The sequence below is a fragment of the Cydia pomonella genome, chromosome 17 (genome assembly GCF_033807575.1).
Source record: "Cydia pomonella isolate Wapato2018A chromosome 17, ilCydPomo1, whole genome shotgun sequence".
Classification (NCBI taxonomy): Eukaryota; Metazoa; Arthropoda; class Insecta; order Lepidoptera; family Tortricidae; genus Cydia; species Cydia pomonella.
Window position 1 is genome coordinate 7824896 of NC_084719.1, and position 17021 is coordinate 7841916.

The 17021-nt window shown below is 39.9% G+C and overlaps 2 protein-coding genes across 2 annotated transcripts; one reads left to right on the top strand and one right to left on the bottom strand.

Annotated features, from left to right (window-relative positions):
• Positions 1 to 209: 209 nt before the first annotated feature.
• On the top strand, positions 210 to 6774 carry LOC133527278 (serine/threonine-protein kinase RIO2). The gene is made up of 10 exons (XM_061864217.1): positions 210 to 363; positions 442 to 583; positions 1213 to 1381; positions 2249 to 2351; positions 2570 to 2676; positions 3455 to 3646; positions 4077 to 4248; positions 4926 to 5072; positions 5847 to 6125; positions 6603 to 6774. The coding sequence occupies exons 1-10, from the start codon at positions 298 to 300 to the stop codon at positions 6747 to 6749; spliced, it is 1524 nt and encodes a 507-aa protein (XP_061720201.1). The 5' UTR covers positions 210 to 297; the 3' UTR covers positions 6750 to 6774.
• A 590-nt stretch (positions 6775 to 7364) lies between these two features.
• On the bottom strand, positions 7365 to 14467 carry LOC133527279 (uncharacterized). The gene is made up of 4 exons (XM_061864218.1): positions 10088 to 14467; positions 9393 to 9538; positions 8772 to 8922; positions 7365 to 7880 (listed from the first exon to the last, which is right to left on the bottom strand). The coding sequence occupies exons 1-4, from the start codon at positions 10316 to 10318 to the stop codon at positions 7776 to 7778; spliced, it is 633 nt and encodes a 210-aa protein (XP_061720202.1). The 5' UTR covers positions 10319 to 14467; the 3' UTR covers positions 7365 to 7775.
• Positions 14468 to 17021: the final 2554 nt, after the last annotated feature.

Here is a 17021-nt window from a genome sequence, read left to right on the forward strand (position 1 = left end):
ACAGCTAAAGTAAACTCAGAACAGCTGTTCGACTTGCAGAGTTCGCGCGGTTTATTAAGTAGTTAAACATTTAATTTATTGTTTATATCTCTATAATAAACAAATTTTATATATGGACATTAAATGTGACTAAATAACTAAATCTTAATAAAAATACAAATATTAAGCGCTAACTAAACGCTACTGCTGTCACTGTCACCAATGCCATCCATCCATGTTCTTCCTTTTCTTTCATTGAACACATGACGCTGTAAAGGTTGTTTATATTAATTTTCCCATGCCAGTTATTAGTTCAAAATGGGGAAACTAGACGTAGCAATTTTACGTTATTTGACGGGGGAGGACTTCCGCGTGTTGACTGCGGTATGTGAAAGCTTATAGTGAAATTCAGTGATTGTTCCACATTATCCCTAACCTTACTACTTTACGTGTCGTTTTTAGGTGGAAATGGGCATGAAGAACCACGAGCTGGTGCCGGGTTCGCTTGTGGCGTCTATTGCGAATCTCCGTCACGGCGGAGTCCATAAACTAATGAAGGAGTTGTGTAAACATAGGCTGCTGACGTACGAGCGAGGAAAACACTGTAAGTTACATAGCTCTTGTCTAACCTATATTAACAATAAGACCTAATATACAGCATAAAAGCAATAAAGAATAAAAAAATATGAAATCTGATATAACATATAACTACATATGATACAACATAACTATGTTGTATCAGATTTCATATTTTTGAGGATGTTGCTGAAAGCTGACCCATCATACAAGCCTTGGTATGTTACAGACATTTATCAAACTGCTGACTGTTGCAATGTTTGCAGCTAAAAGTAATTAATTAATCAAGCAGAGATAAGAATAATTGAAAAGGATCATTGTAACAATGGAGAAATGCTGTAGTAACACAACTCACAAGCCCTATAGAGCTTACTGTGGAACTATGTTGATCTGTGTAAAATCCTATAAAATGTATGTACTTATTTTAACCATATAGTCTGTCAAGCCATTTCCGTCAGTACAAAAAAGTGGCAAATTTTAAAAATGTTGGTGAAAAAGGTTGTTGTCCCATACAAAATTTGAATTTCGCGCGTTTTTCTACTGACAATGTTGTTTGTCAGACTATATGTTAGTCATTTATTCGAAATAAAGGTTTACTTACCTAACCTAAGTGATTGAGCTGTTAAATTACTCATTAAAAAAATATGTCCTTGACAGATGATGGTTACCGACTCACCAATGCTGGCTATGACTACCTCGCGCTCAAGGCACTAACAAACAGGAAGGTGATTGCCTCATTCGGCAACCAGATTGGTGTGGGCAAAGAGTCCAACATCTACACAGTTGCTGATGAAGATCATAACCCACTCTGCTTGAAGTTGCATCGGTAAGCAATGTAACTGGAATACTATTTTTTCATATAAACTATCCTGGATGCTCAAAAATATTTTGAGCATATCTAAGTAAGCCATTATACTTAGATATGCTCAAAATATTTTTGAGTTACTAGTAACAAAAATAGTATAATAATGTGACAATAATAGCAATAGAAAATGATTTTTATAATTACTGCCATTTGTATTTTTGTATTTTTTATTGTTTTTTTTGACATTTGTTTTGCATTTTGCATTTTAAATTTAGTGTTGGTTGTGTATTTTCCATTTTACTTTTATTCTGATTTTTGAGATTAAAGATATTGAATTGATCTTAGCTAGCATGTCATAAAACTAAACAAAAAAGTATTGCTGCGTTAGCTGTCATTAGACATTTCAGATTTAACCTTAAAAGTTTATAATTGGATACAGTTAAAACAAGTCAGTGATTAAGGGTTAATAACTGCAATCAACTCAATATCCATGTTGTATAATTTTCACTTACAATCAGGACTGACAGCACTGCTGCTTTCTGGGAATCCATTGTTTAGGGAACTTTAACACAAAAGCAACTTTAACGCACTCAGGCGAGGAAAACGCGCGCGCCGCGTCGGCCGAGGCACGTCTACACTGGCCGGTTTGTGCGAACTTGCCTCGCGGGTATGCTCGTTCTGTGTGAACTCGCCTAATCAGATAAAAGTAAACATGTATTGTTGTACTAAGGCCACCCCAGAAGTGCAGTAGACCTTTACATTGACATTACTATAGAAGTACAGTGGATCTTCATAAGTTCGCGCCTCTCCTTCTTGTCCTCATCAACGAAATCAATGTAGCTTTACTTGAGCTCAGTAATACTGTCATTATCTTCTAAAACCTTGCAGGCTGGGTCGCACATGCTTCCGCAACGTCAAAGATAAGCGCGACTACCACGCGCATCGCCACCGCGCTTCCTGGCTGTATCTGTCGCGCATCTCTGCCACCAAGGTATAGTACGAATATTATGAAATGATAGTTTGGCTCGGGCCCTAATCTGTTAAACGCAAGCCTATGTTTATGCCAAGTTCAGAGATTAAATATAGTAAAGTTAATAAAGTTTTTGCTAACAAAAAATTGCAAAAAGAACATTGAATTTTCACTTTACGAAAACATACAACCCTTATGCCTTGCACTATGAAAATTCGAAATTATACTTGAATTCACAGGAGTTCGCATACATGAAGGCCCTGTATGAACGCGGGTTCCCCGTGCCCCGTCCTGTGGATTTCAACCGACACTGCGTGGTTATGGACCTCGTGCGAGGAGGGCCTCTGTAAGTATCTATGACTTTTTTTGAAATTATATCTATATAAAAAATACCTTTAGGAAATTAAATTGTTATTAACTGCAAGTTCGTTTGTTAAACTTGATTGTTCCAAACCTAACAGATTCTTCGAATTAAAGTAAACTGACACTTTTACTATTTTTTAAACGAGATTTGATTAATACCTTACTTGCTGCTATATATATACTTGTTTGCTGCATCAAACTAATTTTGAGATTACTGACATACACATAAAATATTTTAAAGTGGCCAGCTTAAAATATTAAAACCGTAACTTGTCTTGTTATTAGATTCTCGTACGATACTTAGTTGTATTCGTACCTTACTTAGGCAAACACGGTACTCGACTGAAAAGCTTTATTATATCACTATTGTATACAATACTTTTTCTACAAGTCAACTAAAATAATCCTTCTTTAACTATAAAATCTACATAATTAATGAAAATTGGTAAGTATCTCAGTAGACAAAAATATAGTACAAAAGACATAAACTCCGCGCGACCCCGCGCCCGTTTAAGTCTTTTCTATGGGAAGGGGCGGCGGCACGTGATTGGTCAATTTTTTTATAGTTGATTCCAGCTTAGCGAAAATAATCTTATAATTGAGTTGGGAGCCCATACATGAAAAGTACGCAATTATAGTTTGCTATACGAAATTTTAATTCTTCATTCAAGCATTAAAATTCGAGTAGAAAAATGATATTTTAGTAGCTCAACGACTTTAAAGGGCTGCCGACAATCGGCTAACGATTTTTATAATTGTAGCACGCAAGTCCGCTCCTTACCCGACGTGCCGGCGCTGTACGACGAGCTGATGTCGCTGGTCGTGCGCCTGGGCAACTGTGGGGTCATCCACGGAGACTTCAATGAGTTCAACCTCATGATCGACGAGGAGGGGAAACCGATCATCATAGATTTCCCGCAAATGGTGTCTACAGAGCATCCTAATGCTGAACTGTGAGTTATTATATGTTGTGGCATTGTATCTCCCAAAAGTCCCAAACTGATTAACAGATTTGATTATGGTTTTCAGTAAAAGATTTGTGATATGTATAGTTAGATAGTTCTTAGATAGGTTTTAAATTCACTAATTAGTGCTGTTATAAAGGGCATTTAATGACGCGACGTCACAACTCTCACAAGTGACCATGATGTACGAAATACATCGCCGTTCAAAAAAATAAAAAAAATAATGTTCTTTTAGTTAAGACTAAATTAAATAAAAACTTTCAGAATTGTTTTGTCGCACTAAAAGCTACGTCTAGTTTAAGCTTGCGGTTATATTAAAAATACATATTGTAGAAATATGCCTAGAACTAGTTTTTGGTCTGAACTGAACCCTTTGAAGCGAGTTTGGGCATATGTCAATGTATTCCTTTATTTCCAGTTACTTCGACCGCGATGTTCGCTGCGTCCGCGACTTCTTCAAAAAGCGCTTCGGCTACGAGAGCACCCTGTACCCGCGCTTCAGCGACCTAGAGCGAGAGGACGAGTTAGACAAGGAGGTCGCATGTTCGGGCTACAAGCGAGCTAGGGCTGTCGACGACGAGTTGTTAGAGGTCAGTGTGACAAGCTTGCGGGCTGGAGCGAGGGGACGAGTTAGACAAGGAGGTCGCATCCTCGGGCTACAAGCGAGATAGGGCTGTCGACTACGTGGTCTACGTGTTGTTAGAGGCCAGTGTGACAACCTTGCGGGGTGGAGCGAGAGGACGAGTTAGACAAGGAGGTCGCATGCTCGGGCTACACGCGAGCTAGGGCTGTCGACGACGAGTTGTTAGAGGCCAGTGTGACAACCTTGCGGGCTGGAGCGAGAGGACGAGTTAGACAAGGAGGTCGCATGCTCGGGCTACAAGCGAGCTAGGGCTGTTGACGACGAGTTGTTAAGAGGTCAGTGTGACAACCTTGCGGGCTGGAGCGAGAGGACTAGTTAGACAAGGAGGTCGCATGCTCGGGCTACAAGCGAGCTAGGGCTGTCGACGATGAGTTGTTGTAGGTAAATATTTTTTTTAAATCTTAAAAACTAAAAGGGATGCCTTTGAGATGCATCGTCTTAAACGAGATTCGAATCCGCGATCGTAAGGAACATAGCGCTAAGTAACTTCGTGGTTCGGGGCGAAAACAAGAATGTATGTATTTAATGCATTTAGATATTATATGTACTTATAATTCATACTTTCAAATGTACCTAATCACAAGTATTAGTTCAAATTCACTCACCCAATTTTTATTTTCACAGGAACTAGGTATAGGTCTTCAAGTGAGTGACGACGAGGATTCCGAAGCGGAAGACACACAGAACACAAAAGACTCAGATGGCACACAAGACAAAGCTTACGACAACAAGAAATACACCGAAGAAGAGCTAGCCGCGTTTAGGAAACAGGTAAACGATCAAATATATCATCTTACAGTATTAGGAGCGTTCGCGATCTGTAGAGGGCAGCACAGTAAGCCCGAGTTTATTAGCTCAAAGTTTTAATATCATAAAGTTTTTTTTTATTTATATGTGACATTCCTACTAATTTTCTAATCCGTGACAAATAGAGATCATCAACTTACCGGCTAGCGTTTACGCGCAATTTTAATTGATATCACCACTTGAAATGCTAGTGATATCAATTAAAATTAGTAACTAAGGTATAAACCACATTAAAAAAGATATTAAATATCCCATTGCGTACGTCGTGAATCGCTTTTCCGCTTCTTAAGCAATTCAAAAAGTGTACTAGATTAGGCTTGCAAATTACCAAAGAGATATATGTGAGTAAGCTTAGAATACTCACTCGATACATGGTTCATCTTCCTCGCGTTATCACGGGTTTTTGCCTCGGCTCATTAAAGCCTGGGGTCCGCGTGGAAACTAATCTCAAGAATTGGCCTAGGTACTAAATAGGTAGTTTTTACGAAAGCGACTGCCTTTCAACCCAGAGGGTAACTAGACCTTATTGGGATCAGTCCGGTTTCCTCGAGATGTTTTCCTTCACCGAAAAGCGACTGGTAAATATCAAAATGATATTTCGTACATAAGTTCAAATTTGCGACCGCCGAATTGAAAGTCACACGCTCTTACCTCTAGGCCACTAACGCAATTCTATACATGGTTATCCTATTACTTATAAATAAAAAGTTATTTGACGCTATATTTTCATTGTTACAGGTCGACGACTCAATCCAAAACGATGAAACATCCATACAACGCCTCACCCACAAAACAGTATCACTAGAAATCCAAGACGAGCCTCCACAACTCATTGCAGTCACAGAACACAAGCTCACAGAAGACAAGCTCACAGAAGAAGACGATAAGCTCACAGAGCTGGATAGGAACTCGCAGAAGTACCGGTTAGCTATGGTGGAGAAGGCGTTGTCGGACGTGAGGTCCATGAGGTCGTACACGTCGGCTAGCACGATAGCACCGGAGGTGGTGAAACAGCAGGTAAAACAGAACTACCATACTGTACTCCATCTATATGTGCGTTTCTCTAGAAACTGCCTGCCTCGCCCAGCTAAATTGTATTATTAACTGTCGCCCGCTGTATTACCGGACCAAGGCCGGCAATGTACTTGTAACCGCTGGTGTTGCAGGTGTCCGTGGGCGACGGTAAGTGCTTGCCATCTGGTGATTCTTCCTTATATTATGTAAATAATTCAAGTATAGCATCACCTTACTACTTACTAAGGCCACGTACACAAGTTGTCAAATATATAACAAACGTTTGAATATGTGTATCAACATTCGTTTCTATTCGCTTTTCCGTAAAAATTTACTAGAGGGTTCATGTTCGATTTGGGATTGGCAATGGTTAAAGTATCTTAGTTTATTTGCATTTTTCTAATTTCCGAAAATTATCAATTTGTATTGCTTTTTTGTTATGGCCAAGTAATAAAAATATTATTCTTATTTTTTTAACAGGTAAAGAAGAATCTAGAAAGCCGACAGAAGAGGACGGAGAGGAAGAAAGCAATAGCCAAGGGAGAGGCGAGTGCTGTCACACGCCAGAGGCGCGAGAACAGAGAGACGGTCAGGGAGAGCCACGGCATCTGGGGCTGGGCGGAGTGAGCACTTAATATATGTATATTGTACACTTTGTAGTTTCATTACAAGCTAGATGTAAGGCAGTGTATACTACAAATAAAGAGGCAAGAGCGATCATACGGCAGAGAGAAGAGAACAGAGTCGTGACAAAATCACAAAGTACTATTTAGCTTCATGTATTGCTTTAAAGTATAGAAATTAGAATTTAAGGTCAGGTGGGGTAAGAGAAACAGTCTATTTTGTTCGAATTAGAGGAACTGTATGAGGAAATTCTTTCTACGTAAGTATTTAGAAGTTAATTTTATTTATGCATTACTTTTATTTTTTGTATTATCATTTAATTAAGTTTTTAATATCTTTAAGTATCTCTATCTTTTTATTTTTCTTTTCTTGTTTCTTTTTCTCCTTTCTCCCCACCTTACGAATAATATTTATTCAGAAAGTTTAACACATTCACTGCCAGACAAAAAACGGCGCACTACCTCAGAAACCGGTGGTCTATAGCTGCGTACAAAACAACCCGCCCAGCGGGTTGTCCGGCATCTGAACAAAGTTCACGAGCGCCCACCAGGTGGGTTCCCGGCAGTGAATGTGTTAACAACAAATTAACTAACACGCTACATAAAAATACTTTATAACGTCACTGTAAAGGCACTCGGCTTGGTGTCAAGACTGTCAAGGTGCGTTTTGCATACCTTGACCTTGTCTTCCGTGGAAACCCTTCCAAGAGAGCGCGACTCAACTATTCAAATGTCTTACAAAACCAAAGTAAGAGCAAATTCCTAGCGTGGTATGGACATGTGATAAAGTGGGATGAAAGTCATGAGACGGTATTAGGAATGAATGTGGAGAGATGTATGAGGAAAGGCAAATCAAGGAAAAGGATGGGCTGTCGACCTAAGAGATCATACGAAAAGAAAACATGTGAATGATGAGATGATGGGCGATAGAGAGGTACTTATGGAAGGTAAAGATATGCTGCGCTGACTCTAGTCGCCAATTAAATGGGACAAATGCAAGTGAATTGATTATTGCTTCATATAGTTCATATTAGTCTTCTTCGGTGGTCTGTGGCTCTGTGGCGGCGGCTTCCAGGTCCAGCCAGTTGTGATCGCGCAGGTACAGCAGGCGCAGGTACGCCTCCACGCACAGTATCTGTAGAGGAGCAGTAGAAAATGTATTTTTTTAATATACCATGTCGGTGGCTAGCAAGCATACGGCCCGCCTGATGGTAAGCTGTTACTGTAGGTGTTCATAAGGCCTGCAATTCCAGGGGTGTTACATGCGCGATGCCGACCCTTTCCCTTGAGAAAACCTCGGCAGAGAGCTCATTCCACAGCCGGAGCGTCCTCGGGAGGAAATTCCTCTTAAACCGCGTAGTGCGCGACGATTTAGGTTCTAGGCCAGGCCGTGAGGATGAACACCCTGCCGACAGCGTGCGATGATAGAAAGCGGCCGTTGGCATCATGTCAAACAATTGTTCAGAGCACAGCCCATTGTACAAGCAGTAGAACACACACAAGGAGGCAAAGTATTTCCTTACACTAAGGTTCAATATCACTTGTGAGTTTGAGATTGTTGACGATTCACACAGCGCGCCTTTGGACGGAGTCGAAGGATTCAAGCTGGTATAGTATGAATTTTCTCAAATGAGTTGAAAGTTAAATGAGCCTCGGACTCTAATCTGTTAAACAAAATCCTTTGTTTCTTTTATGGAGAGGCGTCTTAGGCGCGTGCTAAAGCAATCATGTTATTAAAAAGCAACTATCGTGATTTCAAATCACATTATTCGTCCAAACTTATGTAACAGCTCTATTCTGAGATAACGGGTTTGCGTAATCTCTGTCGCTCGAATACGCAAGAGTGATAGAGAGGCAGATAAATATTTTCGATGTTGGCGGTAGGCCCTCAGCATAGTCGGACTCTAGCAAAGTAGATAGCAACCGACCCAGCTCAAGCTGCACGTTACATTTCTACTTTTTGCATAATGAATTATGCAAAAAGTAGAAATGGGGAGATACCATAAATGCATATGCATGGACTTACGTGTTCTGAATCGCTAAAACCGTCCAGCCGCACCGTGTATCCGAAGACGCTGGTGGATATCTTAGCTTCCGTCACGGCCAGGTAGTTGTCCTCCGTGAAGAACGGGTAGTTCTCAATGTGGTACTGTCCAGGTTTTATTGGGCAACTCATTCTGAAAGTGATTTATAAGGTAAATGTGGACGTCGGGGTTGTTGTTATTTTGATTTTCTAGTGCTAATTTGAGGGAATGGGTGTCGCGTCGCCGACGTGGCGTTGGTAGTGATCCTGTTACTGATAGGTACAGGGGGTACAACCTCGCTATGAACGATCGATATGGTCGTGTGCCAATTCCGGAAACTGTGTGGCTGGCTAATACTTCAAATTAATCTCAAACTGGTAGTCTGGAGCTCAGGTAGTGAAATAATTTGCTGTAGAATTAGAGTACTCTACATTGAGTTCTTTCGCTATCTACTGGTACAAATTCTGTGAACGACAGAAAGTGAGGTTCGTGTGACTTGTAAGTAGTCAGCTGGGACTCAGATTGTGGAAGAAAGTTTTGTAGAGGTCGAAGTCGTTTACACAAGCTAGTATGCTACAACCGTGAAAGTGATGTTCCTGTGAAAGGTAGGAATAGATACTCGCTTGGGATTCAGGTAGTGGAAGAACATGCTGTAGAGATCGAAACCTGGCAAACTCTCGCCGCTGCAACCGCCAGAGACGACCGTGAAAGACCGGTAGTGGTCGCATGTGTCGGTGTTGCGGATGTCTGGGCACTTCTGCATCGTTGCCTAAAAAATGTGAGTGTATTTCGTTAGGGTTCAGTACTATCTACAGTATAGTATAGGTAAAAAACTTAAGTAAGTCACCTGTTGTATGTACTTGTGGCGTGTTCGAATAGACAATACATGTTTAAAAGACACACACAAACAAAACAAATGTCTATTAAGTAAAGGTATTAAGTAGTAAGTAGAACCCTGTTAAACCTTATTGAAGGAAATGCGTATTCCACCATGAACTTCTAAAAATGTATAACAACACACGTTCCGATATAGAGTAGACCAGACTGACATGACGTGGTTCTATAAGAGTTATGTTCGTCTAACACATAATTTTTGTATAGTTTTGCAATGAATTATATTCCTGATGGCCCTTCGAACTGGATAAAACGCGCTGTGATATGTACGATCGTGAATGCGATCTGTGCAAACATCCATCTGGTCAGGTGTATCTGAGCCTTACTCCCCAGCTGGGTGCCGACTGTCCATCTTCCCTATTACCACAAATGCCTATGGACAGTTTACTATGGAAAATGCATAAACATGAAGAAAACCACAAACCTTGATATCCCAGCCATCACTGAAGTTACCAGTAATATTCAGCTGTCCCGACAGCATGAAGTCGTAGAACCGGCGCATGATGCTCAGCTCCGACACTCTGACTGCCATCTTGGAGGTGTCGGCGCACGGGCCTACTCGGCTGAGGAATAAGTGAGTTGGGGCTACGGTGGCACGTGACATCACCAGTGGAAGGTGGATGAATAGGGGCAGCTTGGATAGTAATAAATACATTATATTAGGGGAAAGGTGCAAGGTTCTGCTGGTTCGGTCAATTAGGAGACGAAGATGCAATGGCCGTCTCTGATACCTTTCTGTCTTGGTTATTGCTTTCACTAGCCAGGGTTTTCAGATTTGTAATGTTTGAATTTTAAATTGGCAGTTTTTTCGACTATATTAGGTATTCCGGGTCCGTACAATAAATTTCATATTTATTACTTTCATACAGGTCTAAGAGGTTTATCTTCGGGATACTTGTTTTTTTGTCTGTGTTTTAGGAACGTGATATTAGACGTGTTTTATTTTCAGCGAGTAGATAAATATGGTGAACGCAAAATGAAGGTTTAAATTACGTAAACTTTGAGTGTGGTATTTGATACTAATGAATTTCTGATAACTTTTTAATGATGGATGATCGTCGACCACATAATTTAGATTAGAATGATTATGTGATTTGGATATCTACATTTAGGTAAGCATGCCTCTTATCTTATTTACCTATGTGAGAATATAGCGATAGTAGTGTATTGGCGCACTTAATAAAACTTATTTGCACAATGGGACTTTTTTATTTTAGGTACTTTAGGTAAGAGATTGACACACAACAAACACACCATGAATTTGGACCATAAATTTCAACTTATTAAAAACAATAAATGTTACTTTACAGGACTAGCCTAAGTCGTTATTACATTTCTTATACCTAAGGTCATTATATATTTATAAAAAACAATAATAATAAGTATATTTAAGGCAGGGCAGCTTGTGGCGAGCTGCTGGGGAGTAAAGACCCCACGGACCCGAGTACTCCCGAGAGTCGGTCAGGGTCTCCGTCTCCGGCGTGTCTTCGTCGGTCGTAGTGGACCCCAAGGCGACCCGCAGGACTCTCAGCTCTGGCTTGTCTTCATTGGCCGTCCAGAGAGGAGTCTTTAGAGCTAAATGCTCCAGGGGTGGAAGTGAAAATTTGCATAAGACGCGAGTTGGCACAGTGGCTGTTATCAGCCATTGGGTAGAAAGCGCCGTAAATCTCTCGACACCCCTGAGCCGCTCACACCGGTTTTGCTCCTGGTCGTCTTCACGACGGCAGTTTCAGGGGCCCATCTAGTGGGCGGCAAGTCACCGCCTGCCTCGATAACTAGTGAAAACATTGTTATGGCAGGTGTCCGGACGTCTTTGCAATAACCCATTCTCATTGTCCACCCAAATTTCAATCCATCGACCGTTTTACTGTTCACTTTTTCAACAATAGTCCCAATGCCTGCTGCGATCGGTTCATGGGTATCTATTGTTGCACCTGTGAACGGGTTCCAGCAGGCGTTCTACATGACATTAAATCTCTCAAAGGGGCCTCTACGTGTTGGATCTATTTCCCCACGCAAGCCTATCAAAAGACCGAGATTTATAGGCCCGTGAAATCCAAGGAGATACAAATAGTATATGTAATAGCTACATAAAGATCATGTCATAAAATACATTTAAACATTTCAATCATTAAATCAGGTCAGTAACTCGCATATTTTAAACAATCTTTCTCAATAACCGTCCACTCCCTCCAGCCGTCCGCAAACAAATCGCAGGAGTGTTGCACAGCAGCGAGCTTATTGAGCGTGTTCAACGCTCAGCAAACGGGCGAGTTGCGCCGCAAGACCGTGCGGGCGGAAGGCACGCCCTTCTGGAACAAATAGCCGAAAGCCGACATGCCTCGCCAAAGTCTGGACAGTCCAGGCGACCACGCAGGATACGAAGCGCGGTTATCAGCTGATCGAACAGTCTGCGCGTCGCTACTGCGTTGTATCCTAGCGCGCCCTGGAAGTAAACTGTTGAATGCATGAAAGGATAATACCCATACAGGTAGGTACCACAAAAGTAGAACGCTAAAATTGTCTTTTAAATGGGCTTTATCCTTCTCAGTAATGAGAAATTTGATAGTCACCGGTCACCGCGGTGCACAAAAGAAACAATGCCTTTTGTTTAACAGCTTAGGGTTTGAGGCCAAAAAATCAAGATTATTACTATAACACGACACGTAGGTACATGCTTAGCCCGCAACCTAAAATTGTAATGCGTATTGTTTATATAATAATAAAATACTCTGTACAGTACATATGATACTACTTTCCCGCACGTGTGCGGGAATGAGCACTTTCCGTGCATATGTCGAAACTTTAAAGAGTAATATGTACTGTAAAACGTTGTACGATACACGTGCGAATAGATAATTCGCAACTCGTGTCGATTTAAAACACTCCCATCGGTCGTGTTTTAATTTATCACCACTCGTTGCGAATTTCCTATTTTCTGCACTTGTATCGTAATAGTAGGTACATTAGTAGTTTTCCTCTATATCTATGTAGTTTTCATTACTAAAAATTGTTATTCTTAAGTTTAGTATGTAAAACTTCTACTGGCTCTAATTTCTTTGTATTACAATAATGTCTAGCAACGAAAACTTTAATACTACCAGACATATGTAACTTGAATATTCATGTCAAGCTTCATGTTAGGATCACAGAATGTCGTTTTAAAACTTCATTTATTTTCGCCTCCATATTCACCTCTATTGGGCGAAATCTCGTTGACTTCATAAGTTCAATAAACCTACCTACAAGCAAACTGTTACCAAGAGTTGATTTGATAAGATGTGGGTGTGAGTGACCTTATATTAATTAACATTGTTGACGTTAACAAACAAATAAATTGACAGATGTCAATATTGAAACAATCTGTTAAGTATAGTATATCAATTATTTTTTCACCACACTCGTAAGGCCTCTCTTGATTGTTCAAAAACTGATGAGAAAATTGCATTTTATCCACAAGAGGGGCAAGGTAATTTGATGCAAATTTTTTAGTTGATTTCTTTTGTTAGCTGGTAGGATTGACTTTTAAATAATGATTTTGAATGATGAAATATTTTAATAACGTTCATTTAATTTGATTTCGTTCATGTTTTTGGTATTTTACAGTTCGTGTTTTCCTCGCGGCGGGGTGGTAAAAATTGTTGTGTTTCACTCAGTGGCAAAATTTATTTAACCTTCGTGCCTAGAAAGTCTTGATACACTCGCAACGCTCAAGATTCCACTTCTCGAGCCACTCGCCGCTTGTACTTCGATTTCGCTTGTTGGGTATCAATATTAGCATACAATACGAGCGGTTAAACAACAACTTTGCCCCTTGTAAAACAAATAACTTATAAACAAATAATTATAATAAGAATACGAAACAAAACAATATAGATAGCTATATTAGCTACTGGAAAATACCGTTTCACTTATAATTATACACGCGTTATCATTTGAATAGCTTGACATTGTGTCGTTCATTATCTCGACTAATCAGAGTAAACAGTCTTGAAATGGTCTTAAAGATGTTTTGTAAGAGTTTTAAATTTGTAAATATTAAATATTTGAATATCTAATGTTTGTAGAACAGACCTCTGGTCTAGCTGATTTCGGTCATGGCGACGTCCCCACGTGACCGCCCCCATACAGGAGACTGGGTCAAATGGGAATGATTTATACGACGTATGTTACACCAGCCACAGAAAGGGTACGTTGTATAGGTCATGCCAAAGAGAATTAAGAAGACCAAGAGTGCTCACTCTATACAACGGTTTTGTTACCAAAAATACTATTATTTTCGTTGTCTACATCTAGCGTCAAGTAGCGGAACTCTCAGTACTGCTACTCGACAATAGATGTCGCGGCAAACAAAAAGTCTAATGCTCAACGATTTTCAGCTAATATTATAACCAGAGTAAGCGTAGGAGTTGAAAATAGAGCTCCGGGTACTCTGATCTGAGCAAATTTTAGATTCCATCAACTCTCAAATAGTCCTTACACCCTGGCGGGTGCTGCCTCTGCGTGCGTCCCATGACACGGGCAAGGGCAGCATCCACTCGGTGTACCCCTTACATTTCATTAAAGTGTCAAACTGTCTACGTGTTGGCTTCGGCTCCGCGCATGCCTCCCAAAGGTCCGGAACACCATTGTTCCGTGATGGGAAAGACATACAGTAATAATAAATCCGTTTATTTAAGACAACATAGGTCCAATCGCATTACAATGCTAAAAAAAAGTTAAAAATAAATTAAAACAGTAACATTTAGAAATATTTGAATATAACTGACATTTACAAAATAACACAGCCATATAAAAAATCCGAATAAAACATAAAAAAAAAATTAGTATATAATTATAAGATTAGAACAAAATTATTGTCTAATAAATAAAAATAAAATAATAAAAATATCAGAAATTTCAAATTAGATACAATCAATTACAATTCATTACTATTAAAATCTAGATTAAAATAAAACATTCCTAATAAAGCCATATTCCTTACTTTACATTCATATTTGTATGTATTAACATGCAATGGTTCATGTAAGGGCAATCAAACCTGTTGGAGATCATTTTTAAAATGGTGTGGGGGCTATCACGCCCTCTGCAGAGCAAGGACGCGCACCGCCTGCGCAGAGTGGTGAAAAAGCACGCGGTGCGCGCCTCCGCGAACATGCCCGATGCGATGCAGCGGCGCGGCAACCCCAACATTACCCTGAACGCATCGTTATACTGGACGATATAAGACCACTATGTCGATAGGTAAGGGGTTGTCCATAATAATGTCATACTTTTTTGGCTAGTTTTAATGGACAGCCCCTAAGTTGCAAAATGTTAAATGAATATTTCAGTATCACTATGTCGTGCTTATTGGCACACATATTAAATAATAATACATACTCTAATCATAATATCACAGACAAACAATAAAAGTCAAAACAGGGTTATCTTAATCAGGGCAATCTATCTTAATTAGTTAATTAGAAAAATAATCTCAATCATAAGCTAAAATGCCTTCAGTCGCCCACTGCTGAGCATAGGCCTCTCTTCGTGTACGCCACTTATCCCGGCCCTGGGCTAATCTAATCTAGGAGTGTCCCGCGATTTTTCGAATGTCATCCACCAATCCGACAACATTTTGGTCCACCTGCCATCACTCTGCCTAGTAACATGACCTGCCCAATTCCATTTCAGCTTGGAAATGATCTCACCCGTACCTCGCAACTTGGCGTCGGATCTCGACATTCCTCACTCGGTCTTGAAGTTTAATGCCGAGCATGGCGCGCTCCATGGCTCTCTGTGCTACTCTTATTTTATGCACAGCCTGCTTAGTGAGCGTCCATGTCTCGGCACCGTATGTCATGGTGGGCAGGACTCATTTGGTTAAAGAGGCGAGTTTCCAGGCATTGTGGAACGTTAGCAGATTTAAGGATCTCTCGCTAGTTTGTTTAATGCTGCCCAACCCAACTTAATAGAATATGCTAATAAAGGTCAATGCATTTTAATTTACAAATCAGTCTTAAATTCCGTTATAGAGTAATATAATATGCTTTCTCGGTAAGGAAAACCTTCTTTCTTTTAAAACATTATCCTTGTCTTTACGTAGGAAACAACTCAAAATTTGCATCTGATTCTTTGCCCCACATGGGGATAAAACGCAACTTTCTCATTAGCTTTTGAGCAATCAAGAGGGCCTTTATCAGTTGGTATGGTGAAAGATAATTACCTCTATAATAATCGAACATCGTCACAATCATCATTCGTAGTCTTTGTAGATAACGATATGAAAAAAACGCCAGGCTACGACAACTCATCAAGAATAAGTTCGTAAACTTAATTTTATAGAAAAACAACAGTATATCCTTGGTGTAGAGTTAATTTTACAATAACACGCAGAATAGCGCCAGGCGCGCTCGCAAAAAATGTCCATTGATAGGAAAAAGTGTGCGCGTAACGTAAACGTGTGTGGCAGCTGGCCGCTGGCCGCGTCAGCTGCGTGGACCAATTCACAAAAGGCCTGTGAATAAAGGCTATAAAGTCATATGCGTTTTACTGACCAAGTGTCTTCAAATCAAATACAATTCACGCCAAAATAAAAACAACTTAAGATTATAAATGTCGGCCTTCATCTCTCGCGCTAAAATATTCATAATCACACAAGACACGTTTCATACTACAGACAAGATGAAAAATAGTGTAAAAATATTTCAACAACTAAAAATTATTTTGTTTTGCTTGATTTAAATAATAATATATGCTATTTATAACTACCGCAGTCCGCGTGGCTTAATCATATAAAATTACTCCCTTGGGAGTAAAATCAGCTATTACTCTCTGTACGCTTGTATACTGTAAGTACTTACCCTTTGTAGGTACCTAATGGTGTTCCCACACTGGCTATTACGTAACATCATATGATGGGGACAACATGCTAAAATTGATAGTGTTATTAATGTTGTCTCTGTCACACAGTAATAAAGATAAAAAGTAGGGATAATATAACATTTTATAACAGCCAGTGTAGGACCACCATTAGTGCGATGATTGTTACTTTATTTTCATGGTTCTCCTCGATTATTTTCGTTTATATACATATTTACATGCAACTTATGGCATTTTACCAGTTGAATGTAAAAAAATCCACGTCAAACATCAATTTGTCGCGTAAGTAGTTATTATATCCTTATCATGTTATCACTTAGACCAACCGCCCGCAATGTTCATAATCCGCCGGCCGGCTACGATGACTGACCTTAACCTTCAATACATTGCGCTTCCCCTACAACCATTATTCCAATACTCACAATAACCCTGTAATGTAACTCTAACTAGAGTGTATCGTAGTTATGTGATAACGGTTTGCTGTTGACAATATG

Bases quoted from the DNA above. Each gene is read 5' to 3' on its own strand.
- LOC133527279 (XM_061864218.1), bottom strand. From the start codon at position 10,318: ATGTATTTATTACTATCCAAGCTGCCCCTATTCATCCACCTTCCACTG. The intron at 9,539-10,087 runs GTTTGTGGTTTT...CACATTTTTTAG, and splicing joins GTGATGGCTGGGATATCAAG to GCAACGATGCAGAAGTGCCC. The intron at 8,923-9,392 runs GCGAGTATCTAT...AATCACTTTCAG, and splicing joins TTCCACTACCTGAATCCCAA to AATGAGTTGCCCAATAAAAC.
- LOC133527278 (XM_061864217.1), top strand. From the start codon at position 298: ATGGGGAAACTAGACGTAGCAATTTTACGTTATTTGACGGGGGAGGAC. The intron at 364-441 runs GTATGTGAAAGC...TGTCGTTTTTAG, and splicing joins ACTTCCGCGTGTTGACTGCG to GTGGAAATGGGCATGAAGAA. The intron at 1,382-2,248 runs GTAAGCAATGTA...AAAACCTTGCAG, and splicing joins CTCTGCTTGAAGTTGCATCG to GCTGGGTCGCACATGCTTCC.